The sequence below is a fragment of the Vanacampus margaritifer genome, chromosome 1 (assembly GCF_051991255.1).
Source record: "Vanacampus margaritifer isolate UIUO_Vmar chromosome 1, RoL_Vmar_1.0, whole genome shotgun sequence".
NCBI classification, from domain to species: domain Eukaryota; kingdom Metazoa; phylum Chordata; class Actinopteri; order Syngnathiformes; family Syngnathidae; genus Vanacampus; species Vanacampus margaritifer.
Window position 1 is genome coordinate 3489267 of NC_135432.1, and position 27942 is coordinate 3517208.

The window sequence follows — 27942 nt, forward strand, 5'->3', positions numbered from 1 at the left end:
ATCATGTGAGAAACACCACAACTGACGCTAGTCAGAAGTCACGTAGGATTCCTAGGACTGGTTTGCCCTCTGCAGGCAAAAACAAATAACTGCATGGGGTTGTAAAAAAAAAAAAAGTTTTTTTTTGCTTTCCTATATATATATATATATATATATATATATATATATATATATATATAATTTTTAATTATTTGTTTTATCTCACCCTTAAAGCTTTTTAAAGATTAACATTTTACACTACATGAAAGGTCACGATTAGCATTGAAGTCAATGCATATTCGGATATTTCTGGTTATTCAGAAATATGCGAAAAACGCACACTAGCGCACACACACACAGGGTTGTGTTTGTTGATGAAAGTACACGTGCTCCAAGTCGTTTTATCCTCTGGCCGGAATTGCAACACACACATTACAGCCTCAGGTGCAGCTTCAAAATCTTCAGCCAATACATTCAAATGTTTTGCTCATATCATGGATGACATTTTCAGCCTGGTGCAAAATAAATAGCCATGTTGGTTTTCTCGTGGCTTTTCGCTACTTGGCAAACGCTGTTGAAAAAAAACAAACATCCTACGGGTATTTATGCAATCTACACCGGAACATGTTCAGGAAACCAAGTCAATGATCAGAAAACGATTCCCTGACAGCCAGCTCAATATCATGGGACGTTTATTAACGCCGCACCAGTAAGAACCAGAGGCTTACACGTGCTCACGTCAAGCGCTCGCAGATCGATGCTTGCCCCTGCAGGCAACGCTTTTAAGCCCCAATAACAGCAAAGGTATCGACGCAGTGTAAGAGCAGGCAGAGATGTCATTCGGATCAAAGGATTTAACACCGAGTTCATAATGCGGCATTTTCCATCTTGGTGTCATGTCAATGAGATGACAACCAGGAAGTACTCGGATATGTGCCGACACCGTATCCATCACAAAACAGTGACGCGGCTGTTTTCATTTTCTTTAATAACAGTAAAAACATATGGTACATGAATAAACAATTGTATCGTAAACGTTGACATTTCCTGCCAGTCTGTGAAAGCAGAGTTTGGTGGCGTCTGAGCAGGGGCTCCTTCTCCGTGCTGCTCCTTTCTCTTTGACGTTGCACTTCCGAGCTCCCAGGCTGCTTTTTCCGCCCAGATTTGCTGCCGGCTGTTGTTTACATTCCACTTGCTTGGGACAGAAAGCAAAAAGGGAGAGCCGTGATTTGGGGGTCCCGATCAGCACAGGAGGTTACAAAACCACATCATGGATGTCACTGTTAGGCTGTGGCTTATTTGCGACAGGTGGGAGGGGCTTCTTGGAAAACTCTGTAGAGCGGAAGAGAATGTTTGGCTAAATTATTACACGGCCGCTGAATCGTGAAATAAAAGCATGCGTGACACGATGGCGAGCAGAATGCGTTCAAAGGGTGGAGATGCTGTATGGAGATGGACGGATGCACGGATGGACGGATGTATGGATGTTAAGACCAACAAGTCGTTAGAGATGATCAAGCCCAACGCTGTGGAGGGTCAGCGGCATAAAGAGTTAAAGCTCGGATTCAGTGTTTCCTCTGCAGTCCCAAACTGAACTGTCGCCTACAATGACAACAACAGCCCTCCCGTGATTACTCTGAAGAGAAAACACTTGGAAGCGTTAGTGAATGAGAAAGAAAGAAAAGTCAATCATTGTTTGTAAAGCATGAGATTGATTAGATGGAAGTTGTTCAAGAATGAAATGACAAATTTGGGTTCAACGCGGCTGTTTTTACCAGAGGCTTTTGAATCCCACAGAGGCTCTAGTTTGGGCAGTCGAGAAACTTTAGGTGACGCCCATCCAACTATAATAGGGGAGGGGGGGAGGTGGGGCAGTAGAACATTGAAAGATTTATCAGGTAAAATAATGTAGCTTTTGGTTGTGATTCCCAACCACTAAATAGGTCCAGAATTCACAAAGCAAATGCACGTGAGAGTAAATGAAGACAATAACATCATTACTTGACTATACTGTCATGTGTACTGTATACTTTTTGTGACATTTAGGTTTGGTGGTATGCAGTGAAATTTTTATAAGGTAAAGTATGTCCCACGGCTCAATAAAAACACATTGGCACAAATATATACACACACTAATAAATACACATATAGTACAGTGGTGCCATGAGATACAATGTTTTTCCATGCAAATGGTGGTCAATAGAATAGAATAGATTGCAATTTATTGTCACACAAGAGACAATCATGGGGTTTCCATCCAATCGTTTCAAATGTTTTAAGCAAATTTAATGAAAATGTGCAAACAGACCATCCGTTCTTCTTTTGCAAATATTGAGAGGGGACTCCCACCCTGTAGGTGGCGGTATACCACCATAAAGAATTTAAAAGAAGAAGAAAACCAAGAAGCGACTGTGCCGTGTGATGATGTCATATGAGTGTGCTTTTGTAATTCTTGATCAACCCGTAGCACTTCTTTGCTGTTTTCCATCTAAAATTGCATTAATATTGGCTTCTTGAATTAATTCCAAAAATATTTCTGTTTCGTCGCCCCCCCAAACATACCTTGTCCGCCATTGCTTTGGGACTACAAACATGACGTAATATCTGGTCAAAATGTGCGATGTGTTTACCATTGTCAAAATTAACATTTTCCTTTTTTTCCGATACGCTTCAAAATCCACCTCTTGCAAGCGTAAAAACTTTTTTTTTGGGGGGGGGGGGGGGATTTTGGGCCCTTTTTCAAATTTCTAGCATTTCCATTCAGTTCATTTTTGCATTTCTTGAAAATTTGAAGAAAAAAAATGAGTGGATGGAAACCGCACTCATATAACAATGTTTGTTTACAGACATCTATTCTACATTCTTTGAGAAAAATGACTAACATTTCTGCGGCATACTGAGCAGTTGTGACCATCTCAATGCATGTCCGTCTGTCAGGTGGTCAAGGCGCGCACACCAGAAGGAGCAGCACCATGCCCATTGAATTGAAGCAGAAAAAAACCAACGGGATAAAAACTGTTTATCTCTCTGCCTTCTATTTGATTGTCATTACTGTTGTCAAATAAAGAAAGAAGTTTAATATTAGAGAGTACTCGGGGTGTTAAAAAAAAATTGATTCTGCAATATATCGCGATCTTACAGTGCGCAATTCTCGAATCGATTCGATATGCGGCCGAATCGATTTTTAAACATCAATTTTTGGGGTGAATATTCAACAAAACGTCTTTCTTAGGGTTAGGATTCACACATTAAGCATGTTATATTAATGGAACATTAAGCCTTAATATTTTATGTCAGTGCTGTTCAAACATGAAACCGTTTGCCAAATGCAGTTTGCTCAGTTATGAGCCTGAATTTTCACATAAATAAATACATCTTCATACAAATCTTACAGTTTACTGATTAGAATTTTCTAAATTTGAGTAAAAAAAAATAAAATAATCGCAATAATCAATTTATAGATTCATATCGGGATTAATCGGTATCGAATCGAATCGTGACACGAATCGAATTGCCAGGTACTAGGAAATTCACACCCCTACAGAGTACTATTAGTTTGTAAGAGTACTAGAGTTGGGAAAACAAATTTGAGATATGATTGCTTTGAGTTACAAGCGTGGTCATGGAAAGAATTCAACTCAAATCTCAGGGCACCACTGAACAACTAATGCGAACACTTGACAGTGTAAAAGGCAACAGCAGCTACTTGCTCCCTTCTTGGTTTCATCAGACAAAGAAAATCCCAAATTCAAATATCATCAGTGCAAATCAAGTGGAGAAGACTCACTTGGAAGTGGTGGAGGGGTCGGTCGCTCTGCTTGCCCCTCCTCCGTATTCAGTGGGTCCACGCGGTGCTTCCTCTTTAGGTACAATTTTCTCACCTTTTTCTTGCCTTGCTCAGTGGCCGTGCCTGTGACAAAATGTTGACAAATGACTTCTTCAAAAGTGCCCACCAGCGCCTTCATCTCATTCTTGGTTCAAATGTAAGCTAACAGCTGGTGTGCATCCCAAATGAAACCCAACGAAAATCTGAAGCCGTTTTCAAAGGCGGCGCGTGGTCCGAATGCACTCACTTGAGCTGGAATGATCGGGTGTTTGTCTGGCGTCGTGCGTCTCCTCCTGATTCTCGTCCTCGCATTCGCCGTCTGCCTTCAGACTGTTGATGGTGCATCCCTGCAGCTCTTGCTGCCTTTTTGCACTTTCTTTATCCCCACTCTGAATACAATTTATGATGGAAGAGAAATTGGTCTTGCTGGCAATCACATGGCCGCCCTGTTTTCATGTTTGGCAGACTTTTCGCACCTCGGTGATGACATTTTCAATCGGCTGGAAGGGGTTGAGCATGTTTACTTCATCAGGTTCCTCTCCGCAGATCTGCCTGCCCTCTCGTTCGGCCTCCTCCCTCTCTTGCCGTTCTCTAGAGAGAGAAAAAAAAATGTATTAACCTTTTGGCATCTTCATACACACATCTTTGGGAGGAATGTTAGTTAAAGAAAATAATATGCTCGGGTCAACTGTGTTTACCCTCGAAGCGATGAAGGGGGGGGGGGGGGATTCATTACACTTTGGTTGTCGAGAACAAGGACAGATATTGTCTTCTATTCTTGGCAAGGGAAAGAGTCCATCTTGCTCACCTCTCCTCTCTGATCCGCCGGACTCGTTCTGTCCTTTCTTTCTTATCCTGCTCTTCCTGCGCACGCTGCTCCGCCGTGTCGTTCTGCACGCGCTCAGTAATGGCCTCGTAGTCTTTGGCAATGTTGTTGAGCAGCCAGCTCAAACCCCTTTTGATGGACTTGTCAACCTTCTTGCCGTAACCCAAGACCGCAGAGCACGGCTCCTGGGAGAGGAATACAAAAGTATGCAAAAGCAATGTAAAGAAATCAAAAGTATCTTATTAAAATAACATTCAGTGCGAGAACAACATTTTAGAAAACAAGATTTTAAAAATGATTTGAAAGACATTATTCATATGGCAAGGAAAGTAATATTATTTTAACTTTGACCTAAATGCATTCTATTTGCATACAGCATAACAGCTAAATACTGCTTCACCATGTTTGCTTTGAACTCGGGGCTCCTCTATTAGACCCGAATCTGCAAACCTCAAAGCCCTGATGGGTTTACATTCCATTAACATTTCTTTAAAGTAGGGCTGTCAAAATTAATCAATGAATCAACAAGTATTAATCAATGATCAAATTCTTCGACAACTATTTGAACTCATTTGCTCATTTTAAATAGTTCCAAAACGTACAGATGCTTTGATGCAGCCTCTGGCCTGAAGAAATCGTTTAAAGAAATGGTAGTTATGATTTTTTTTTTTTAAACGGCCAGCAGATGGCAGCAGAGTATAAGAAATCAATCAGGGCCATGTTGCAACAAGCTCTTTTCCCCAGTGTTTTCAACAGGTTTGTGAAGAATGATGAAACTTAGCTATATTCTAATGATAATTGCTGCAAAACGGAAACAGATACAAATATACTCATTTTTTTTTTAATACTCTTTCTTTTGGTTGGTTCGATGTTTTTATAGCAATAGAATACAATATTCTGTGGGCTTTGCAAAATCAGTCAAAATCCAGTAAAACAGCCGAGAGCGAAGGGGGTGGCTTCAGTGAAAATGGCTGGGAGTGAATGAGAGTTAATAATCGTGTAAGCCTCTTTTTTCTTTTTCTTTTTTTTATTGTCCAAATCCTCTGATCTCAGCATATCAACCGTAATTGTTCACTAATTTCTGTAGTCCTTCATTAAAGAAGATTGATTATCTTCTGTGTTGAATCAAAACAAGGCATTTGTAAATATCTTTTTTTACTTTGGAAAACAATGACAGAACGGGTAACAGTACAACATCAACCCCCCCCCCCCTTTTTTTTTTCAAACCACTATACAAATATGAAGTACGACAGTAACAGTAATCAGGGTAAAAAGGCTTTTGTAAGACACTTTAATGCTAAATTAAAATGAATCCGATTAATCGATTCTACAAATATTCGACAGCACTACTTTAATGTATTCAGGACCATTTAGCCATTTAGTGATTTATAAACCAGTAGCAGCACTTTTAAGTCTATTCTCCAGTCGACTGGGAGCTATTGAAAGCCTTGAGAACTGGATTCCAAGAGTTTCTATAACCGGCGGCGCTCGTGCCACTCAACGTCCATTCGGCAGCAGGTGCAGAAACACTTACGATCTGACAGAGACACTTGTTCTCATTGACGAGCTTCTCCAACGACAGGTTCTCAATGATGTCCGCTTCCGCCATGGCTCCTTCCTGATCCTGTTTGTTGGCAAGTCTGCAAGCAGAGACAACAACTCAGTGAAAGTTACAAGGTTTTTGCTGCCTAAAAAAAGTTGGAGCCAATCCACCTGTGCCAATTTTAAGGCTACTTTCACTCTAAAACCTGTGAAATCATGAACGCTGCTATTAGTTGACCGGCATTGTTGGCTGTCCAGTATTACGCTGTCGCTACAAAGTTGCTCCAGAACAGCCGCAAGTAATGGAATTTTTTTTTTTTTAATGGCAAATGTGCCTGACAATTTTGTGGGGTTTTTCAAGCAGATAAGTAGTGTTTCTCCTGTCACCAAGCACAAAAAAATATGAAGCGGACAATAGTAAAATTACATTTAAAAAAATAAATAAAAAGTCACTGTAATTGATGTAATTTCAGCCTTCATTTCTTAAGTCAGTCACAGAAAAAGAAGAATGCTGAATAGATTACTGTAAAGGCTACAAAAAGTTCATAAAAATAAAATAAATACTTTGTTGTTTTTACTTTTGAAGGTGAAAGCTTCCATGGACTACAAGAAGTGCATCAGAACATTTTAACAAATAAAAAATGAGTTTTTATGAGAAATTACTAACAACCATTTAACACGATTACATTTGTTAAGTTAAATTTGATCAACTTTGCCTTTTAACTGTACACAATCTTTTTTTTTTTGCATTTATGTCAAACAGCGTTTTAGTGTAATATATGTTTTATGAAAAATAACATTCAAATGGAGCAAAAGCCGTCAAAGAAAAAGGTGCGTCTTTAAGCCCGTGGTGGGGCGCAGCATGCGAACACATGCACTTCGACCTCCGTTTGAGGCAGCAAAAGCCCTGAAAGACCAACATCAAAAAATTGGGATTTCCGTCGCATTCCACTCACACAAGCACAGGCTTCCCAGCGATGCGCGGGTGTTGCAGAACCTCCGCCATGGTCTCCCGCGTCTCCTGAATCCGCTGCGCGTCGCTGGAGTCCACCACAAACACCACGCCGTGTGACTCCGAGTAGTAATTCTTCCAGATGGCGCGGATCCTCTTGCCGCCACCCAGATCGAAGATGGTGACCTCAAATTTTCCCTGCTTCAAGTCAACCTTCGAAAAACCCACGGTTGGAGCAACATCCTGGGGATTGTCTGGAAAGCAAAGTCAAAGGTTGAACAAAGACAAAAGAAACAGATGAAAACCACTGGCGAGTAGACCAGGTCCGTACCTCCTTGGATTCCTCGAACTGTGGCGGTCTTTCCTGCGTTATCCAGTCCGACCATCACCAGAGTCACTTTTCTGTAGAAGAAGAAAGAGGATTCATCCTCTTCCAACTTGTTAGGGGAAGCTCGGGCTGGGCAATATGGCCCAAAAATAAAAATCGCATTCATTTAGGAAGACTACAATTTTAATCTAATAAACCCAACAAATGTTTATTTAAGGGTTTCATTTATTCAAAAATAATTCCTGTGCAAAATGTTCAGACAACAATAATGTATAGTGATTCTAAATCAGTTTTAGCAGAAACGTAATATTCATAGTTTGCTCCCAAAAAACGTATAAAAGCGTTCCATTTTAAATACTCTCATGGTCCCAAAAACGTATTTATAAGTTTGTTTTTTAATGCTAGCGCATACAGAAAGCTTTGATGCAGGCTCTGACCTAAAGAGGTTGCTTAAAGCAACGGTAGCTATTAAAAAAAAAAAAAAAAAAATCCAGTAGGTGGCAGTAGAGTATAAGAGATCAACCAAGGCCATGTTGCCACAAGCTCTTTTCCCCAGTGTTTTCAACAGGTTTGTGAATAATGATGAAACATGGCTATATTCTAATGATAATTGCTGCAAAACGGAAACAGATACAAATATTATTTTTTTCCTGATGAAAGAAGAGGCTCTAATCATTCTTTTGGTAGGTTCCATGTTTTTGTAGCATTAGAACACACTATTCTGTAGGCCTTGCAAAAACAGTCAAAATCAAGTTAAACAGAAGGGAGAGAAGGGGGTTGCTTCAATGAAAATGGCTGGGAGTGAATGAGTTAATTGCCACAATTAAGTAGTTGGTAGCTATTGTAAACATGTGTTGTAAAGCAGCCATCCAGCATTCTGCCACTTGTGGAAAATTTTAACTCACAATAACATCTGGATGTAACAGAACATAAGAACAACAGTTCATTTTCAAAATGATTCCATTTTCAAAATGACGATAAATAAATCAAATTAATTTGATTTATTGCCCAGCCCCCATTCATTTCAATGGGGAAAGGTAATTTGAGACATGATGTTGAGTTATGAGCATGACCACCAAACAAACTAAACTCACATCTCAAAGCACTACTCGACATTTTTAGCCGTAATGGCCATGCTACGAATGTGCGCTGAATGAACAATCAGTTTGTCGCTCAAACATGCTCCTCTTGTGTACTCATCAAGTGACAAATATAAACAGTATACATTTATAGCCAACAAAGGATGCATGGATGCATTCAATTCCAAGGCGATGACAGTCATCACATACACTCCACGTGCATTTGTCTCCATTCTTCATACTTAACTTCGACCCTTGAGTCTAATAGACATCAAGCGTTAAATCCATCTAAACGTCCTCTGGCGCCAGTTGGCTTTCATCAGAGCAGCTTCATAATGTCAATCCACGGAAAGCCGATATGACGAGCACCCACTACCGGCGACCACGCAACACGTCACGTTGTCCGTTGCAAGCCCCTCGCGAGAAATGTGTCAAAGGAGTGAGTCTCGCTGAACAGACCGGGCTGAGGGATTAGATAAGGATTTCGGACTAAATCCACAGGCTTGGATGACTCACGTGTACCACGTGGGTTGGGCGTAAATCTTGATCCTCACGTTATGATTTCCTACAGCTTTTATATGTCTCTTTATCAATGAATTGTCCCACTACTGGTTTATAAAATTACCTACAAACGGCACAATCTTACCAAATGCCTGAATGGAAGATGGGAACAAGGTGTTGCCCTCCATTATTGTCAAATTAGTCAAAGTAGTGCAGTAGGTGGTAATTAAGAATGAGGGTCATGTTTTTATTCCTAAAAAGTATATTTTTATTAAAATTTATCGCAAGTTAAATTCAAGTTGTACTTGATTGTTTAAACAACAAATTTCTATATTTCACATATTTTATTTACATTGAATTCAGTGATTCTTTACTGTACCACTAATAAGTGGGACATGATAAACAAGTTAGTCTTTGTTTACCTCAACGACATTCAGATTTTTTCTGGGTCCCCATCCGAGCACGTGAGGCACGTGAGGCACGTGAGGCACGTGCGACTCGTGCTCCAGAGGCTCCTGGAGAACAGGCTCTTTTTGTCAAAGCCGAGAAATGTGAATTCCATGTCCCCAAGACCGTCTTCCTTGGCTACAATATCGCAAAAGGGGAGTTGCATATGGACCCAGCCAGGGTGGCCGCTGTCTCCGAGTGGCCAAGGCCCACCAACCGCAAACAATTGCAACGTTTCCTTGGCTTTGCAAACTTCTATCGAAGGTTCATAAAGAACTACAGCTGCATCGCAGCCCCACGTACAGCTCTCGCCTCTACTGCAGTTCCTTTCCTCTGGTCGCAAGAAGCTGACTCCGCTTTTAGCGACCTCAAGGACCGGTTCACATCTGCCTCTGTTTTCATCCACCGTGACCACTCACGGCAGTTCGTAGTGGAGCTGGACACCTCAGAGACAGGAGTGGGGGCCGTGCTGTCCCAACGGCTAACCGAAGACGGGTGTACCCATGTGCCTACTTTTCCCTCAAACTCTCTCCCGCAGAACGCAACTACTGGCCTTAGAGGAGTGGCGCCACCTACTGGAGGGGACGAACCAGCCATCTGTGGTATGGACCAACCACAAGTACCTGGAGTACCTCAAGTCCACCAAACAATTGAACCCCAAGGCAAGCTAGATGGTCCCTCTTTTTTGCCCGTTTCCGTTTTACCTTGTCTTATGTCCGAGGTTCAAGAAACACAAAACCTGATGCCCTGTCCCGCAAGGAGGATCCAGAACCGATCTTCCCACCAACTTGCTTTGTGGGATCAGTGGAATTGGGAATCGAGACAGTGGTCAAGAACGCATGGGGCAGACAGCCGGATCCCAGAGAATCCAGTTTGTCACAGACCATGTTCGCCCCCAGGTACTGAAGTCCCATCCCATCTCACTTGCCACCCTGGAGTTAGAAAGACCCTGTCTGTCCTGAGCCAGCGCTTCTGGTGGCCCACCATGGGGGCGGACACTCGGCTGTATGTTGCGTCTTGTACGATATGTGCCCGAAACAAGACGTCGACAAGCTTTGGATACCTCCGCCCGTTGCCAGTCCCCAGGTGCACCTGGTCCCACATCGTTACGGGCCTTTCTCCATCCAAAGGTAACACAGTCATACGATCACAAATGTCAACAGATTCTCCAAATCCGTCCACTTCATCGCTTTGGTCAAACGCCCCTCTGCCGCAGAGACCGCTAACTTATTGATTCGCATGATTGAACATGTTTCGCATCCACGGCATCCCACAGGATGTGGTCCCCAGTTCACTTCACTTGTCTGCAAGCCCATATGCTCTGCCCTTGGCATCTCCGTCAGCCTGTCTTCTGGTTACCATCCACAAACCAACGGACAAACAGAACACGCCAACCAACAACTTGGGACCGCCCTCCAATGCATGTCACACAGCAACCCTTCCACCTGGAGCACCCAGCTACTCTGGTTCAAGTATGCTCACAATTCGCTGCCAAACGCCTCCCTGGGCATGTCTCCCTTCGGCTGTTCTCTAGGGTACCAGCTTCCCCTTTTCCCCTCCCAGGAGAAGGACCTGGCAGTCCTGTCCGTCCAGGCCCAAATGAGACGGTGCTAAAACATCTGGAGACGTGCTCGCGCAGCCCTAATCGATGCTTCGGCGAAGTCACAGACACACGCCAACCGGCGTCCCTCCCTGACACCTCTCTATATAGGGTAGGCCAGAATGTTTGGTTAAGCACCAAGGACCTCCCTCTGAAGGTTGACTACCAGAAACTGTCTCCACGCTTCATTGGCCCCTACGACATCGCATTAATCAATCCTTGTGCTGTACGCCTCAAGTTGCCGGCCAGTCTGCGTGCCCATACTACGTTCCATGTGTCTCGAATAAAGCCGTAGACGTCCAAACCTCTGGCTTTGCCGTTCCCTGTGCCTCCCCCTCCGCGAATGGTGGACGGACATCCCGCCTACATCGTGAACCGTCTTCTGGATGTCCGCCGCTGGGGCCGCGGTTTCCAGTACCTGGTTGACTGGGCTGGTGACAGGCCCGGGAAGCGAAGCTGCATCCCGAGTTGCCAGATCCTGGACAAGTCACTCATCCGAGACTTCAACCTTCTGCATCCCATGTGGGGCGGTGGGGGTACAGGGCTCCTGCCTCTTCCCCATGAGCCCTGCCCCTTCCCTTTTCCTTTTTTCCCCGTATGGGTGTGTGCGCGCTTGTGCTGTTAATCAGGGTAAGGAGACGCAGCCGAGGCAGTGGCCAGGTGTCAGCAATCATTATCACCACAACCAACCTACATAAGCCATCCCTGGTTTGCACCTCGGCGCCAGATCGTCTTGTCGTTCAGTCAGTCGCATCCAGCCAATATTGTTACTCCTGTTTTAAGTGCCCTGTTGCTCACCCATTCGTCTTGCTCTCACCCAGATCATCCTAACTGGCTCCAGCTGTGTTTGTACTCTCGCCTGCTTGCTCTCCTGGTTCCCGAAGCACCGGACCAAGCGCCTTCTGCTTGGACTCGATTCCCTGCCTCCCTGTCCATTTTGTGAAGTCATTGAATTACTCTCACGTTAATCTGCACCCCCCGAACCCCAACAGAGATCATATTATCACGATATAAACACACGATACGATAATTATCACGATATAGTGAGGAGGTCATAATTTTATAAAAAAATATATATATATTTAACTCTTTGACTGCCAGACGTTTTCAGAAACGGGATGTCGCCAGTGCCAGCCGATTTAAGCATTTTGACGGATCTTTCAAGGTCCACAGAAAATGTTGTGTTTGGACTATGGAAACACACATACTACCAAATGAAAGATTGGACTCTCATCTTTCATCAGAAAACTGTGCAACTGTGGTACTACTTACAATTATGTGGATGTTTCAACTACGGTTTTTCTTTTTATAACGCTCTCCTGCGTGCAAGGAGAGGGACCACGATTCGCACAACAGATCAGTTTCACTTTCGCATTTGTCCGTTTCGCGTGCAAACGTTACACTTTCTTGACGGCCTTTTTTTCCGGGGAATAAATAGCAAGTAGCAGACTGTACACACTCCTCCGATGAATATGCATTGGACTCGGGGCACTCTTCGTCGTCCGATTGAACGTCCGCCTGAGCGTTGTGCTCCGTGTTTTCCGGTGTCAGCATCGCTCGCCCGTGAACCTTTATAACGTCGTCATAGCCGCCGCGTCAGCGCTTCCAACTTCGCCGTCAACCTCGGAGTCACCATCATCATCATCGATGATGATCATCGTCATCATCAATGTGCTCTTTATCGTTGGTCGATGTCTTTGAAAAAAACGGCTCGACCGTGAGCTGCTTGCAAGCGGCCGCCATTATGGCTTCTTCAGCCAATGTCCCCTCAACCCTCTAGCCCCGCCTCGCGTCTTCTACTGACGCCCACCCAATCTTGTCAAAAGAGAGTCATCGCTGCCCTCTAGGGGCCAAAAACAGTCATTAGGCACAACAGACCTAATTGAAACTTTCACCACAGCTCCGGAAGGCTTGCCTGGACCCGTTTCAAAAAAAAATAAAAAATTGGATGACGTCTTTTAACGTCATTGGCGGCCCTCCGTAGGTTTTTACTTGATGTCTTTTAACGTCAGTGGCAGTGAAAGAGTTAAAAAAAAAAAAAGAGCTCATACTAAAAAAATAAAAGCACAATTTTGTGCTTTTGGACATGACAGCAATGCATATCAACCACCTACAATCTTTAATAACGCTTAATTTATTTATTGAGGTACTTACTTGCTAATTTACGCACACATTGAGTTCCTCCACTTCATTTCATGACAATTGGCGTGGATTTTAAACATAGTTAAACTGTACTAAAAAACTACCCAGTAGTAACCAGAGGATGCTAGAACTGCAAAAATGCACAAATGGAAGTCAACCTGACTTTTTTTTTTTTAACAAATGTGCTGCTTTTAATATCGTGACATGACGACGACGATATTGTGGCAGTTTTAAAATCGCAATATCACGATATTGCCGTTATCGTTACATCCCTAGTTATGAGTTAGGCTGGTACGGCCAATAACATCTTATTTGTGGTAGCAAAACAAAAAGAAAACTTTGTGATAAAAGCTAGAAGTGTGTCAAACATGACTCACGGCAAAATAACAGATTACCATCAGCATACACATCACGTTAAAATTGCTCCGGCGATTGACCAATCAGAGCCAGAGATTTGCCGGTCATGGCAAAAATAACCACTGCCTTATAATTATCTGTCAGTGTTTTTCGGCTTTTGCGTATCAAAACGTACTAGTGGTATTGGCACTGGTTATAGTTATCAGTGATGTACATTTTTATAAGGTAAAACGACTTACCTTGCCGGCTCTCGCCAGCGTTTCAGCCAGTTACAGCAATTCGCCATGAGGCTAAACATGTCAGGCCAAGTGCGGGCGTCTGCAGTCAAGTGGTCATCGAGCCTCAGGAGTCCCACCACCACTTTTCAGTCACGTTGTGGCGACCGTTACCCTAACTACATTATGAGAAGTCTTCGATAGCATGAGCAGCCATTTAAATGCTTAACATCACTTCCACTTGTAACCTAGCAGGTGAGAGTCCAAGTAAAGCGAAGCCCCAATCGTAGAATTCATATCCAAAAATTCAGAAAACCGTTAACTGCAGCTCACGCTAGCGCTTCGCGCTGATGGTAACCACAGACTGTTGAACTCACACTGTTTTAAATTCGACACACTTCAGTTACCTCGTGACTAAGAGTTGGCTTCACCATGAACTGCGAGTCGGGTTTTAAAAGAGCGCAATACCAAAACGAGTAACATGTTTACATTGCGAACGAGGCACTTAGCAATTAGCCTCCTTCCGCTTTGCTGCGCCTTCTTTTCTGTTGCTAGGATGCAGGCGTGATGACGTCATAGTCCCTCGTCAAATAAATCCTGAAAGGGATTCATCTTGTTTTTTAAAGAGCGCCTCCAGTGCACAATCTTGACACTACACATACGCGCGACGAAAATATCAGTAAATATTTCAGTACAGTACTACTCTAATTTTTGTAAGAGTGAATATTTCAGTACTACTCTATTAAAATTATTTTAATATTTAACCAATAGTTTATTCCAATATGTTTTTCCATATTTCAATAGTTTAATATTTTCATTATCTGGATGAAAATTACATACATTTATAAGAAAATATGTTTCAAGTTTCTTTTTTTCAGACAAAAATACTTTCCAGTAAAAAGAAAATTCATATTTTTGCTTACTTCTAAGACTCATCTCAGTCTCACACAGGAAGTGTGACAGCTCTGACAAAAGTCTGAAGTGGCAGCTGAAACTGTCTGCAAAGTAAAAGAGGTTTCTCTTTACTGGGTGGGAAGCAAAATGTTGGCTGAAAAAAACTAACATTTGAACTACTTTAAAAAAAAAAAAAGATGAGACACAGAGTTAAATATTGAAATACATAGTAAAATAAATACGCAAATACTTCATGATACATTTATTCATTTTATTTGGGCACTCTTGGTCCTCCATAGCAAGCTTAAGATGCATGACATTTTTTTTTAATGAAAGCGTACACCGAATGTACTATCAAACCATAAACATCAATAACACTAAAATGAGTAAATACAAATAATTTTCTCCCCCAACACCACAAAACTAGCGTCATTGTGTTGAACGCATAAAGTGTACTCAAAATAAATGTTTTGCATACACGCACAAGCAACAAACACGTGCACTGTAACTAGAAATGAATACATGTCAGCCTGTCTAATCGTGATGTATTACAAATCTAAAGAGTCTACGTTCTTAGATCCCTTTTCCCGAGCATAACTTAAAATTCTTAGATGCCTTTTCCCGAACATAAAGAGTCAATTGTGTACAATAATATTAACAAAAGCTTTCTACTAGAACAAACAACTTTCTTTCTGCAGAGCAAGCATACTTAAGAGTGTAACAACCAATTTCTCCAAACAACTCTCGAGTTATACGAATGGCGTAAGAAATTTCAAAATAGCCTTCATTTTCAAGACTCCCGTTAACATACACTTAAACCATAATCATCTTTACCATATTTGAGACAAAATTAACACGTCTGCATACATTATGACGCCGTAGGAACTGTACAAGCACTGCATCGTTCAGAGTCACTGTTCGTCCGTCGAGTCTGAGAAAGACCGCTCCCGCCGCTCACGGCCTGTGACGAAGTTGAGCAGGTCGACAGCGGTTACCACCCCAAAGACCATCTGCCTTATACTGGAAGAGCCGTCTGCCAAGTCTGGAACAGACGTAGAAGAGGAGGAAAGAATCAAGCGCAGGAGTGCTGTATAAATAAAACCATTTATACAGCATCTTTTCTACTTTCAAAATAGCAACGTCAATAACTTGTGTGACAGCTAAATGTATTCTATCTACCTCAACTTATGACATATGCGAATGAATATCACATCGCTTCCTTTTCCTCAGCGTAGCACATTATCTGTCTGCGCACTACAGGCATTCACTCTTTTTCTAACAACAATGCTTATTATTCAACATAGCAAAAATGCATCCATGCTGTAGTTAGCACAGTGGCTAAATCCCTCAATGGCTGGATTTTGCTGCACAACTCATATTCCGCAAATCTAATATTAATCAGAATGTCATGCTTAGACTAGTGAGGTCACGTATAGCATATTATTGTCAAGAAATGTTTAAGGTTGACTTCCTCTTTAAGACACCTGGGAAGTGTTTGAAATTGTGAACGTTAATAAGTCTCGCCTACGTTTAGTGATCTAAAACACTTTTCCCACACTAGCATGTTTAGACAACTTACATTGGATCTGCTCATGAACCACAAGGGCAAAGTGATCGATTTCCAGAATTCGGGACAACTTTCCCAGGTTATCCAACAGGCGGATCTAAAATTGTGGGGCAAGGAGACAATGGGGAAAAAAAACAGACGTACGAGATTTTTAGTTAGACTTGGACTTGACGGGAACTATGAAAACAGTCAAACGTAGTAATTGAGTCTAACCTGTTTGAACTGCTTGTAGATCACTTTGCTAACCGGGTCCGACAGCTTGATCTTCCCTGCAAGTATAGAAGCCAGCATGTTCCCCAAAGTCACCATGCCCAGGATTACCCTACGCACATGCACACAAACACACAATGAAGCATTTGACCGTGGCGACCGTTTGCCGTTTACGTGCTCCAGGTGACACACACCCTGACTCATCCACCACAGGTGCCTGGTCAAAGCCCTTCTCTTTGAGGATTTTGATCGTCTTCTGGCAGCCGACAGTCGGCAAGACGGTGAGAGGTGCGGACAGGTTCAAATTTTGCACGTTTAGGTTCCACCACCTGACCAACGAGAGAGACACTGTAGACGTTAATGAACGTTCTTTATACATAGTGAAAGGTCTGCATGTTGAGATGTGCTCGGCATGAAAATGCAACTTTCAACATACCAGGGTTTTTTCACCATCAGTTCCTCCTCACTCAGGAAGCCCTTCTGCACCATCCATTTGTCACTCAGGAATTTGGACCTTGTAGCAGAATTGTTAAAATCATTTGATCATAGTTCACCATCAATCAAAGTCAGTTTGATCTATTACTAACGAAATGATGCTGCAAGGTACAGGCATCCATTTTCTATACTAATGATACTGTTCAGGGCCACGGGGATAGGACTGATCACCCGCCAATCACAGGATGAACACAGTGTTATGACTGGGTTGGGTCATATGTGAGTGCTTTTGGGTTGGGTTCATGGGGTCATTGTATTGTTATGATGTGATGACATCTCCAGTATATTTTGAAGCTGGAATGCAGTAGCTATGTCCCTTGTGATGATGAAGTTGTCAGTTGCTGTGTGCAACTGCTATGTCCCTTCTGATGTTGTCAGTTGCTATGCAGCTGCTGTCCCTTCTGATGTTGTCAGTTGCTGCGCAGTTGCTATGTCCCTTGAGATGTTGTCAGTTGCTCTGCAACTACTATGTCCTTTGTGATGTTGTCAGTTGCAGTGCAGCTGCTATTTATCTTGTGATGAAGTTGGCAGTTGCTATGCAGCTGCTGTCCCTTGTAATGTCAGTTGTTCTGCAGTTACTATGTCCCTATGTTGCTATGCAGCCGCTGGCCCCTTGTGAGGATGAAGTTGTCAGTTGCTATGTAGCTGCTAGCCCCTTGTGATGATGAAGTTGTCAGTTGATATGCAGCTGCTAGCCCCTTGTGATGATGAAGTTGTCAGTTGCTATGCAGTTGCTAGTCTCTTGTGATGATGAAGTTGTCAGTTGCTATGTGGCTGCTAGTCCCTTGTGATGATGAAGTTGTCAGTTGCTATGCAGTTGCTACCCCCTTGTGATGTTGTCAGTTGCAATGCAGTTGCTATAACCCTTGTGGTCAGTTATAATATGCCTTATGGTGATGAAGTTACTATGCAGTTGATATGGTCCTGTAATGGCCTAAACACGAGGACCTATTTGTGACTCTTATTTTGTCATAGAAGCCTGGGATATAAAGTTGTGTATTGCTCTAGCAAGATTCCTTAGTCAAGATTTTTCTCAGAACGCTGAGGATTCCCATCACAACTTTTCCATGCAAGCTTTCTTCCACGCAAGCTGTGCTTTCATGGGTTCAAGTTTGCTTCCATGCATACAGCCTTGCTTTCTCAATCAAGGTTTCTCGGTCAAGTGTTTTCTTCGAGGCCATATGAATCCAGCCCTTCACTCTGTTTCCCGCCTCCTGTGTTGAGTCTACGTTTGGGTCCTAATACCACACCTCACGTGACACATAGGGTGGATTTACACTTCATGGTTTAGCCCCGCTCGCCGGCCCGGCCCTCTTGGTGACCCTCGATAACCTCGAGCTGATCGCCGGCCCTCCGCGGCGGCGACGACGTCTCAGTCGACTTTCGATGGTACTTTCTGCGTGTGGGAATCAGGGTTCGATTCCGGAGAGGGAGCCTGAGAAACGGCCCCTAGGCGTTATTGTGACCATTTTTTGGCTTTTTGTTGGTTCTGACCAAGCCATTTCAAAATAAAATACTGCCCACGTGTTAAGTGGCATAATTTAGATTTTTTTTTTTTTGCTGTCAGTGACTATTCAGATGTACTTCATTGCAGCACCAAATTCATTGTTTCTAAATTGGCCCCTTACATGTAATTTCGGACAGAGTCTGGGAGGATGACCACACAGCGCTGTCCTTCTTTCAACTCTTTGGCAACATTGACGGCAGCTGCCATGGCGGTGCCGGAGCTTCCTCCTGTTTAACACACAAATACTTTCACTGCCAATTTAAGATAACATGGTGGTTTATAATATTTACTGTTACTTCAAGTATGTTTCTGGTTGGCCGGTGCAGCCGCTTACCGCAAAGCAGGCCCTCATCCCTGATCAGCATTCGGGACAAATTGAAGGACTCCTCGTCATTGGACTTGTACCAGGTATCAATAACCTGACAACACCAAATCAAGACGTCAGTGGTTATCACAAACAAAGACAAACACAGGAAGAAAAGGCTGGTGCAACTTACTGATCTGTCGAGGACTGTAGGAATGAAGTCATAGCCGATGCCCTCCACTTCGTACTGGGTCTTATCCGTCTTGTTCAGTTCTTCGGGCTGCGCGAGGCAAGAGCCTACTGGGTCGACACCAACAATCTACAGACAAAATGTCAAAGTTTGTCCCGGTGACTGCTGACACGTCATATTTACGCATTCTTCTAACAAAGGAATTGAAGATCTTTCGTTGGTCCAAATAGTGACAAAGAGCTGTTGGACATGTCCAGACATCCAACCCGCTTATTATCCTGTTCCGGGTTGGAACCTATAACAGCTGACTGTGGGTAAAAGGACAAACTAGAGTCCAGGTAATTCTAACAATTGGTAGTGGTTGTTGATTGTTGGTGGGTAAAACTGCAACAGTGATAGTGTGAACCCACTATGTAGAAATGATCCCATTTGTACTTGTTCTGTGGAACCTTAAGCTTTTGTGCTTTTTCTGAAAATCCGTACGACGCAAAGAGATGATGACAAAGCCCTGGCGTCGCCGCTTTTTGCAGATGATGATGTTGGCATTATCAAGCTGTAATCTCCAACTCTCAGTGGAATGTTTTGCAGAGTGTGAAGCAGTTAGGATGAGAATCAGCACATCCAAATATGAGACAATAAGATAAGATAAGATTCACTGATTGCCACACCCACCTAAGTGGGGCGAAATTCGATCTCCGCATTTGACCCATCCCGAGGGAGCGGTGAGCAGCAGCAGCAGCCGCGCTCGGGAATCATATGGTGATCAAACCTCCCAATTCCAACCCTTATTGCTGAGTGTCAAGCAGAGCGGCAATGGGTCCCATTTTTATCATCTTTGGTATGACCCGGCCGGGAATTGAACCCACGACCTCCCAGTCTCAGGGTGGACACTGTACCACTAGGCCACTGAGCTGGTGGCTCAGTTGGTACTCAGTCTGAAAAGGGGGGCGGAGTCTTCAAGCGGATGAGTTTGGGAATCTTGTCCATGTCAAAAGGAGGCAGATGAAGTGGCTCGGGCATCTTATTAGGATGCCTCCTGGACCTGATGAGGTGTTCTGGGTATGTCCCACCTGGGGGGCGGCCCTGAGGACGACCCAGGACACGTTGGAGAGCCTGTCTCCCAACCTGCGTGGGAATTTCGGGACACCCCTTGATGAAGCGGCTGGGGAGAGGAAGAGGAAGTCTGGGCTTCCCTGCTTAGGTTGCTGCCCTCGACCCCCGATACGCAAGGCGATGTCAAGAATAAACCCTATCGAAATCGCTTGCCTTGACGTTGGGGCAACGCTCCTTTAGTTTGCGGGCAATGCCTGTAATGGTTCCTCCTGTGCCGGCTCCTGCCACCAGCATGTCCAGTTTACCTATCAAGACAGAAAAGTATCAAGCAAGGGATCCCAACATGCTGTCCAAATGTTGTATGTGAAGTTTCTTTCTCATGGCGTTAAGGTCCTGTACCGCCGCACTGCTCCAGAATTTCTTCAGCCGTGCTGTCGTAGTGAGCCAGAGGGTTGCTCGGGTTGCGGTACTGATCCAGGATGTGCGAGTCGGGGATCTCGTTCTTCAGGCGCCAGGCGACTCCCACGTGGGATTCAGGGGAGTCAAAGCGGGCGCTGGTGGGCGTGCGGACGATCTCGGCTCCAAGCGCTCTCAGGACGTCCACCTGCATCGGAAAAAAAAAAAAAAAAAAAAAAAAAAAAGAGTTTGAAGAATGTTCGCAAACAAGTCAAGCGTGCAGAGGAAGTGAGTGTCAGCGTCACCTTCTCCATGCTCATTTTCTCTGGCATGACGATGATGCAGCGGTAGCCTTTGACAGCCGCGGCCAGAGCCAATCCGATACCTCGACACAAGCAAACAAGGTTTACAAGGCTTCTGCTTTCCGCTCATTAAAATACCTTTTGTCATAGCAACGCGCGCGCTTGCGAACGCAAGCATGTGTGCTCGATTACCGGTGTTGCCGGAGGTGGGCTCAATAATGGTGTCTCCCGGTTTGAGGAGCCCCGCCCTCTCTGCGTCCTCCACCATACGCAGACTGATCCGGTCTTTGACGCTGCCGCCGGCGTTGAAGTACTCACACTTGGCCACTACACACGTGATGGAGGAAGAACGCAAACAACTTTGGTTGTATACTAAGGCTACCAAATGACACCGTTTCTTGTGATACAATTGACACGGCTTTTTCTTTATGATGTTTTTTTTTGTTGCTTTAAATTACAAGCAAATATTGGGAGTACGATAGCTGTATGGCCAAACTCAATCAACTCACTTCGCCAGATATAGTTTGGCAGTTAGTGAGCAGTTCTTCAAAAAAGAGGTTTCAAAATGGTGTTTGCCACTCCCAGTTGACGTTGACTATCAAACTAAACATGAAACAAAAATAATTACACACTGTGAATATTTGAACCATAGCTTTGCCCTAAGAAGCTAACGCAAAAAATGTTGGGCCACTGAGAGAGAGAGAAAACAAAATAGCGCTTCCAATCTATGTATGCAGTCAGAAACTTTGTAACTCCTGCAGAAGCAACGCTTGTCTGCTTCACATATTGTTTGTTTACTCATTTGCTCCCAAAAACATTTAAAAAAAAAAGTTATATTTTAAATATTGCCATGGTCCCAAAAACGTATTTATATACGTTTGTGTTTATATGATAGAGTATACAGAAGGCTTTGATGCAGTCTCTGACCTGAAGAGGTGGCTTAAAGCAATGGCAGTCATTACAAAAAAACGGCCAGCAGGTGGCAGCAGAGTATAAGAGATCAACCAGGGCCATGTTGCAACAAACTCTCTTTCCCGGTGTTTTAAACAATTTTGTGAATAATGATGAAACTTAGCTACATTCTAATGCTAATTGCTGCAAAACAGAAACAGATAAAAATATACTTTTTCTTCTTGATGTTTTATAGCAATAGAACAAAAATAATCAAATCGAAAAATCTGTGGGGCTTGCAAATCGAGTCAAAATCCAGTAAAACAGCCGGGAGAAAAGGAGGTTGCTTCAGTAAAATTGTCTGGGAGTGAATGAGTTAAGTAATTCCATGTTCAAATTTGCAGTTAAAAAACATGTTTGTGAAGTCACTAAGTTTGTTTATTCAGATGTTCTAGTGAGATGAACAAACTAATTGGATGCATGCTAATATTTGGAGATGGGTTGCTAATTGTTTATGCAGAGTAATGATAATCTCATTTAGATTTTTTGCGGTTTAGCTAAAATATACCACAGTAAATTTCACTAAATAGGACCAAATAAACTCAGCTTTAGAGTAAAATTTACACTTGGAAGAGAGTAAAAATAAAGAATTTAAAAAAAAAACAATAAAAGTCACTCAAGGGTTGAGGAACGAACTCATGACCTTCAAAGGAACCCTGACTGTAATGACAAGTTTGCTCTATATTATTGATTTAGTTGTTACTAATGTAACTATGAGATTCATTTTTGAGGTTGACTCCCGATCGCATGTTGTCTCTTTAGGAACGCTACGAGGCTTAACTCATTGCTCGTCAAGAGTGCCGCCGCCGCCATTCTACGTCACTGTGCACTGAATGCGTTGCGACGTAAATAACAATACGTCCAAATAAAGTTTTTGACAAATGAATCTCATGGTTATGTTAGTAACAACCAAATAAATAGTATAGAGCAAACTTGTCATTATTATTATTATTACTCTCTTACTTACTCTATTTGAGTGGGACTCAGTTTAGAGTAAAATTTACTCTACACAATTTACTGCCGCTTTTCATGACCAGCTGACAATTATATTAGCAGCTAATTTAAGTTTAAATTTTGCACTTACTGTGAATAGCTGACACATTTTGGTTGTCAAGATTTCTAGATGGATATGGAAATGTGTGCATGCAATTTTAAAATTATTTCTAGAAGTTGTTTCATACCATTAATGCATAAGCCTTTCTATAATATATTTTTTTAATCATATACTATTTCTTAAGTAAAACAAAAATGAGTTTGACTTTGAGATTATAATTTACATAATCGTTACTTGTACCTCACAATAAGCATCCCCTTGAGATTTAGTTTATCACCGATAAATGAAACTTTGCATAATTTTAACTTGCCCAAAATTTCTCATTGAAAGCCAATTATAAAAGTAAATGAATAGTTTACAAACGATTTGTAAATTTGAAGATATGCAGAACACCTTCATAAGGGCACCATGGTTGTAAAGTGGCACCAGATTTCCGAAACATTATGTAGTCTTCAGGCCATACTGAAAAACGAGTGCCGAACACCTCGCAATGGGCGACTAACTCTTGACTTGTGTGCACGGAGACTCACATATTTCACATTTGAGTCCAAACGCGATTGGGATTTTGTTGATCCGCACCATGGGAGTGTCACCGATCCTGTGCAAAATGTTCGGAAGAATGGTCGGCGCAGGCGTTCTGTCATCATAAGAATAACAAACAAAAATCATAAACATTTAGTTTGGTCATTCTCAACTAAATAAGAATGGAAGTCGGAAAACACTAATGGGGTCTTTGCACATGTCTAAAAAGAAGCAAACTGACCGTGGAATTTGATCATGAGGTGATTCTGCCGGTGAGGCTTCTAGGCTCCACTTGCAGCGGCTAGGGAGGTCCGGACGGATCCATTTCCTCTGAATGCCACCGTTAGGCTCGGCATTGTCCTCCATTGCAGGCGCAGTGCCAAGCCCGTTAAGCGGGACCAAACCCTCACGCAGTTTGACGTCACCGTTGGTCTGGTGAGATAACTTGGCAGTGTGGGGGCAGATGGGGGGTTTCACATGGCTCTCTTTGGAAATGGGAACTGACGGCATGGCTTGCTTTGAAAAAGAACAAAAATAGATAAATATACAAAAAGTCCTGTTTTTCTGACTAATTTTTGGGGGGAGCTTTATTTTTTTGAGTATTTTTTTTCTGTTTTATTGAATATTTTTTCCCCTGTTTTTTGGGAGTATTTTTTTCCTGTTTTTAAAAATATATATTTTCCTCTGTTTTTCTGAATAATCTTTCCCTGTTTTATAAAATAATTTTTTTTTTTCAGTTTTTCAGAGTATTTTTTTTAAAGGGGTTTTCCCTCAGAGATTAGAGGACAAACCACAATACAGTATACACATTCATTCCTTTATTGAGAGCCAGTCAATAAACACGACCATCTTATTGCATATGGAGGTATGCGGGAAAGTGTCCGTTTCAGCTATTAGCGAGTCTGCAACAAGTCACTTGGAGATCAAAAGGAAAAAATAAATAAAAAAAATACTCAGAAAAACAGAACACCAGCTCTGTTTTTCGGAATATTTTTTTTTAAAATATTTTTTTCTCTTTTTTTAAAATACATAACCTTTTTTGACAGAAAAAAAATATTCAGAAAAACTGAAAATATTTTTTTCAGCCTGTTTTTCAGAATATTTTTTGACAGAAAAAAAAAAATTCAGTAAAACAAAAAAGAATATTCAGAAAAACAGAAAATAAAATAAAAATACTCAAAAAAAAACAAAGCTCCCCCTCAAAAACATTTTTTTTTGTGAATGGAATACGCTTCTGTATAGACACACACACACACACACATTAGGGTAAAATGTCATGTTCAAGAAACTGTAAATGTCAAGACAAAAATTTACATTTTGAGCAACCTTTGAAATAGCCCATTTGAAACGGGACTTGGACCATGTATTTCTCATTTGGGAGTATTGAGCAATTAAGTCGGAATGGCAAAAAATATTTTTCGGAATATTTTTTGACAGAAGAAAAATATTCAGAAAAACTGGAAAAAAAAAATTTCAGCCTGTTTTTCAGAATATTTTTTGACAGAAAAAAAATATTCAGTAAAACAAAAAAGAATATTCAGAAAAACAGAAAATAAAATAAAAATACTAAAAAAAAACAAAGCTCCCCCCCAAAATTTGTCAGAAAAACATTTTTTTTTTGTGAATGGAATACGCTTCTGTATACACACACACACATTAGGTTAAAATGTCATGTTCAAGAAACTGTGCTATTCAAATGTCAAGACAAAAATTGACATTTTGAGCAACCTTTGAAATAGCCCATTTGAAACAGGACTTGGACCATGTTTTTCTCATTTGGGAGTATTGAGCAATCGTCGGAATGGCAAAAAAGGCAGCTCCATAAAAGAGCACACTGAAATATTTTGTAACCATTCATGTCCAGTCACGCCAACAATGATTAAACCCAGGCTGTTTTTTTCCACAGTTGGCTGCACACACTGTCGTCGTCGTTGTTTACTTTCTTGGCATGTGCTTGCTTTTTAAACATGTATTTAATTCAACTTGACATATTATGCAATCAGACTTTTCAATTGTTTGGAATACAAATAGTTGCGTCTCTAGAGGGTTTTCACACGCATCAAGTGTGAAAAATTGAAAATAAACAACAACGTAATTTTCCAAAGAGATTAGTGAACTACTCGTTGCGAATAAAGTCGTCACAGTTCGGCTTAACTCACCCACACACCAAGTACCTCTGCCAATGACTTGGGAGCTACGGTGGAAAAAGATCCAAAGCTACTTTCAAGCAACAGTCGGAGTTGGGCTACAAGACTACAGTACAAGTCAGGGTTTTTTCCTGGCTCAAGTTGAGGCACAGGTGGTATCATCCTGACCATGATGGGTGACTATCGATACCAGGTGTCGGTATCGGTGCCAATAACAGTCTTATTTTAAGGTATTTGCCGTTTCACGATCAGGGACAAGAAATTGGAAATTACATGAATACGAAGTTGCCATTAACTTCATGCAATTTTAAGGAAAATATTGGGATATATATGTCTTTCTTTAAAATCATTTATGGGGAATTTTATTTACTAGTGGTATCGGTATTTGGTATTAGTCGCGGTGACTACGGTCAGGAAAAAAAAGTGGTATCCCACATCCCTAATCCTGACCATGCGCCATGGCGTGCATGTATTCTGTAAATTCAACTGACTTGCTTTCATTTTTTTACAGCCAACATATAATAATTCTATGTTCCAATAATAAGAATTAATAGTTACCAATAAGAATATGACTATTATCATGTTACTCAGGCTGGAGGTGGCGAGCAAATAAGGTGGCCGCCTCTGAATTTTATATACAAGAAAAACCCTGGTACACTTTTTGAAACGCTACATCAAAGAGGTCAAAAGGTCAGCAAAGCTACATAGAGTTTTGTTGGACGCATGGATTAGCGTTAGCTTCTGATAAATAGCACATGATTTTTCTTGGCGCACTCAAAAGTCCCCCAAAAAGGTGGGAAATGTGCTGTGACACATCCTCGGGTAAGACACATTGGAATGGTTTTACATTGTTGAAAGGGAAAAACACATCTCCTTAAGAGAGTCAGTGACTCATCAGATAAATGATACCCAACAAAGTCAAACCGAAAGTGAACAGGCTCATCAAGCTAATATTGCATCAGGCACCCCCACCCAACTGGTTTCAAGTTATTGTCACTGCTGTTGTAATGACTAAATTTAAAACTTTTTTTTTTTTTTTAATAATCATATCCTAAATTTTGTAATGGGCTGTCATTACAAGGTAAACACAACTTATTATGGAAATAATTGTTTAAAAAAAAATCATACTCAAATGGAATACGTGACGGATTCTCTGGATATTATGAGAACAGCAAAATGCAATATATGAATTAATGACTACTTTTTTCCATTCCTAATGATATGACTTCATGCTTTACCTGACATTCTTACCTAATGCTCTCAAACATCCTTCCATTTTCACTTATAGTTGTGCTAGTAGGTTTAAATACATTGGCAGATTTGGTGGGAAAATATGACTGATGACTGAACCATTTAATTATTTCCTTTATTGATGTTTTGTTTAGTTGTGTTATTTTGATGCAAATTGCCTTACAGTTTAATTAGAGTCCCATTAAAAAGACATGTTTTGCCTGTCCCTAAGAGAATGGTATACAACCTTACAAATTCTGCCAAGGTGTGTGAATTTATTCGCACAACTGCACAATCATCCTGACTCAAAGCAACAGATGTCATTCATGGCGCCCAAGCTGCCAACTTCAGTGGCATTGGTTACAAGGGGAAACGTGATCTGCTGTGCAGGGAACAACTGAATATAGCACTCAAGTTTGGCAGTTAAAATGTGTGTAGGTTCCAACGGGGATATCTATTTTGTATGCTTGTGCCAAAGAGGCTAAATCAGATGTACATTTGCAATATCCTTAATTTTTATACTGATACCGTGTATTATATTATAAATCATCTGTGGCGTAATCATCTCTCCATATAATCAAAAATATGTGGTAAAGTCATTTTCATGTGGGGAAACAAAACAAAACAAAAGGCCCGGCTCAGTCTGCACGGTCAGCAGAAAGCACAACGCTGCAACCCAGACAGATGTGACAAAGGGGGATCATCGCGAATAGCAGGAATGCACACCAAAGACATACAACGTCACAAATAAAAACATTGGGACCGCTGCGTGTTATAAAGCCGATGGGGGGGTCAATAAAAGCATAAAAAACAAAAACATGTTGCTCATGAGGCAATCTTGCATCACAACAAAGCACATTTTCAAACAATAAATTCTTAAGTTTTGACAAAAGGGAAAATTCCACAAACAAAGAATCGCTATATATATATTTTTTTTTTACTAAGGTAACGACAGCAAATGATACACGTTATGCTAAAAGATCCCGGAGACTACTTTCTGCCAAATAATCAACCCCAAAATTTAAAAGGACACGCAGGTGATGAGATGTGATGTTGCGTCAGCTTCCGCCGCGGTAAAGTACACGGCTTAAACGTCTTCATTTAACACGATTACGTTTCCATTCACGGTACCGCGATGACTTTTACTTACCTATTTATTCAAACGTGGCCCCACAAAACTGAGTTCAAATGTCAGAACAAGCGCAGCACACGAGAGATGCTGCGACAACACTGAGCAGCGAGCGACGTCCGATTTGCAGCTTCCGTGTCGAAGCATGCAGACTTGATGCGTATACTTTGGGGTAAGCGTCAGGGCCATCGCTGATT

General features: G+C 41.9%; 2 protein-coding genes across 8 annotated transcripts; both read right to left on the reverse strand.

The window, feature by feature from the left end:
* Positions 1-950: 950 nt before the first annotated feature.
* Positions 951-14361, reverse strand: arl13b (ADP-ribosylation factor-like 13b). 6 transcript variants are annotated; one of them, XM_077546007.1, is made up of 10 exons: positions 13819-14361; positions 7457-7527; positions 7130-7379; positions 6166-6271; positions 4614-4816; positions 4282-4396; positions 4053-4194; positions 3767-3889; positions 1755-1823; positions 951-1174 (listed from the first exon to the last, which is right to left on the reverse strand). In XM_077546007.1, the coding sequence occupies exons 1-10, from the start codon at positions 13875-13877 to the stop codon at positions 1161-1163; spliced, it is 1152 nt and encodes a 383-aa protein (XP_077402133.1). In that variant the 5' UTR covers positions 13878-14361; the 3' UTR covers positions 951-1160. The 6 variants fall into 6 exon arrangements, with proteins under 6 accessions (XP_077402133.1, XP_077402108.1, XP_077402115.1 ...); XM_077545982.1 differs by having other exon boundaries at positions 951-1311; XM_077545989.1 differs by having other exon boundaries at positions 951-1581.
* Positions 14362-14945: 584 nt separating this feature from the next.
* Positions 14946-27921, reverse strand: cbsa (cystathionine beta-synthase a). 2 transcript variants are annotated; one of them, XR_013294355.1, is made up of 16 exons: positions 27767-27921; positions 23481-23755; positions 23248-23354; positions 20905-21039; positions 20716-20795; positions 20414-20618; positions 20228-20319; positions 18965-19090; positions 18802-18886; positions 18589-18694; positions 16902-16979; positions 16660-16794; positions 16469-16577; positions 16268-16352; positions 15304-15730; positions 14946-15269 (listed from the first exon to the last, which is right to left on the reverse strand). XR_013294355.1 is itself a non-coding variant. In XM_077567368.1 (15 exons), exons 2-15 carry the CDS (start codon positions 23747-23749, stop codon positions 15600-15602), a joined length of 1743 nt encoding a protein of 580 aa, XP_077423494.1. In that variant the 5' UTR covers positions 23750-23755; positions 27767-27921; the 3' UTR covers positions 14946-15599. The 2 variants fall into 2 exon arrangements, 1 of the variants encoding a protein (XP_077423494.1); XM_077567368.1 differs by having other exon boundaries at positions 14946-15730.
* Between the last annotated feature and the right edge of the window lie 21 nt (positions 27922-27942).

What these genes read in the sequence shown, in the direction of transcription:
- arl13b (XM_077545982.1), bottom strand. Translation starts at nt 13,877, where the DNA reads ATGTTTAGCCTCATGGCGAATTGCTGTAACTGGCTGAAACGCTGGCGA. An exon ending in CGGCGGATCAGAGAGGAGAG is followed by an intron (nt 4,397 to 4,613) that starts GTGAGCAAGATG and finishes TTCTCTCTCTAG; the next exon opens with AGAACGGCAAGAGAGGGAGG. An exon ending in TTGAAAATGTCATCACCGAG is followed by an intron (nt 4,195 to 4,281) that starts GTGCGAAAAGTC and finishes AATTGTATTCAG; the next exon opens with AGTGGGGATAAAGAAAGTGC.
- cbsa (XM_077567368.1), bottom strand. Translation starts at nt 23,749, where the DNA reads ATGCCGTCAGTTCCCATTTCCAAAGAGAGCCATGTGAAACCCCCCATC. An exon ending in AGCGTTGCCCCAACGTCAAG is followed by an intron (nt 19,091 to 20,227) that starts GCAAGCGATTTC and finishes TTTTGTCTGTAG; the next exon opens with ATTGTTGGTGTCGACCCAGT. An exon ending in CTGATGGTGAAAAAACCCTG is followed by an intron (nt 16,795 to 16,901) that starts GTATGTTGAAAG and finishes CTCGTTGGTCAG; the next exon opens with GTGGTGGAACCTAAACGTGC.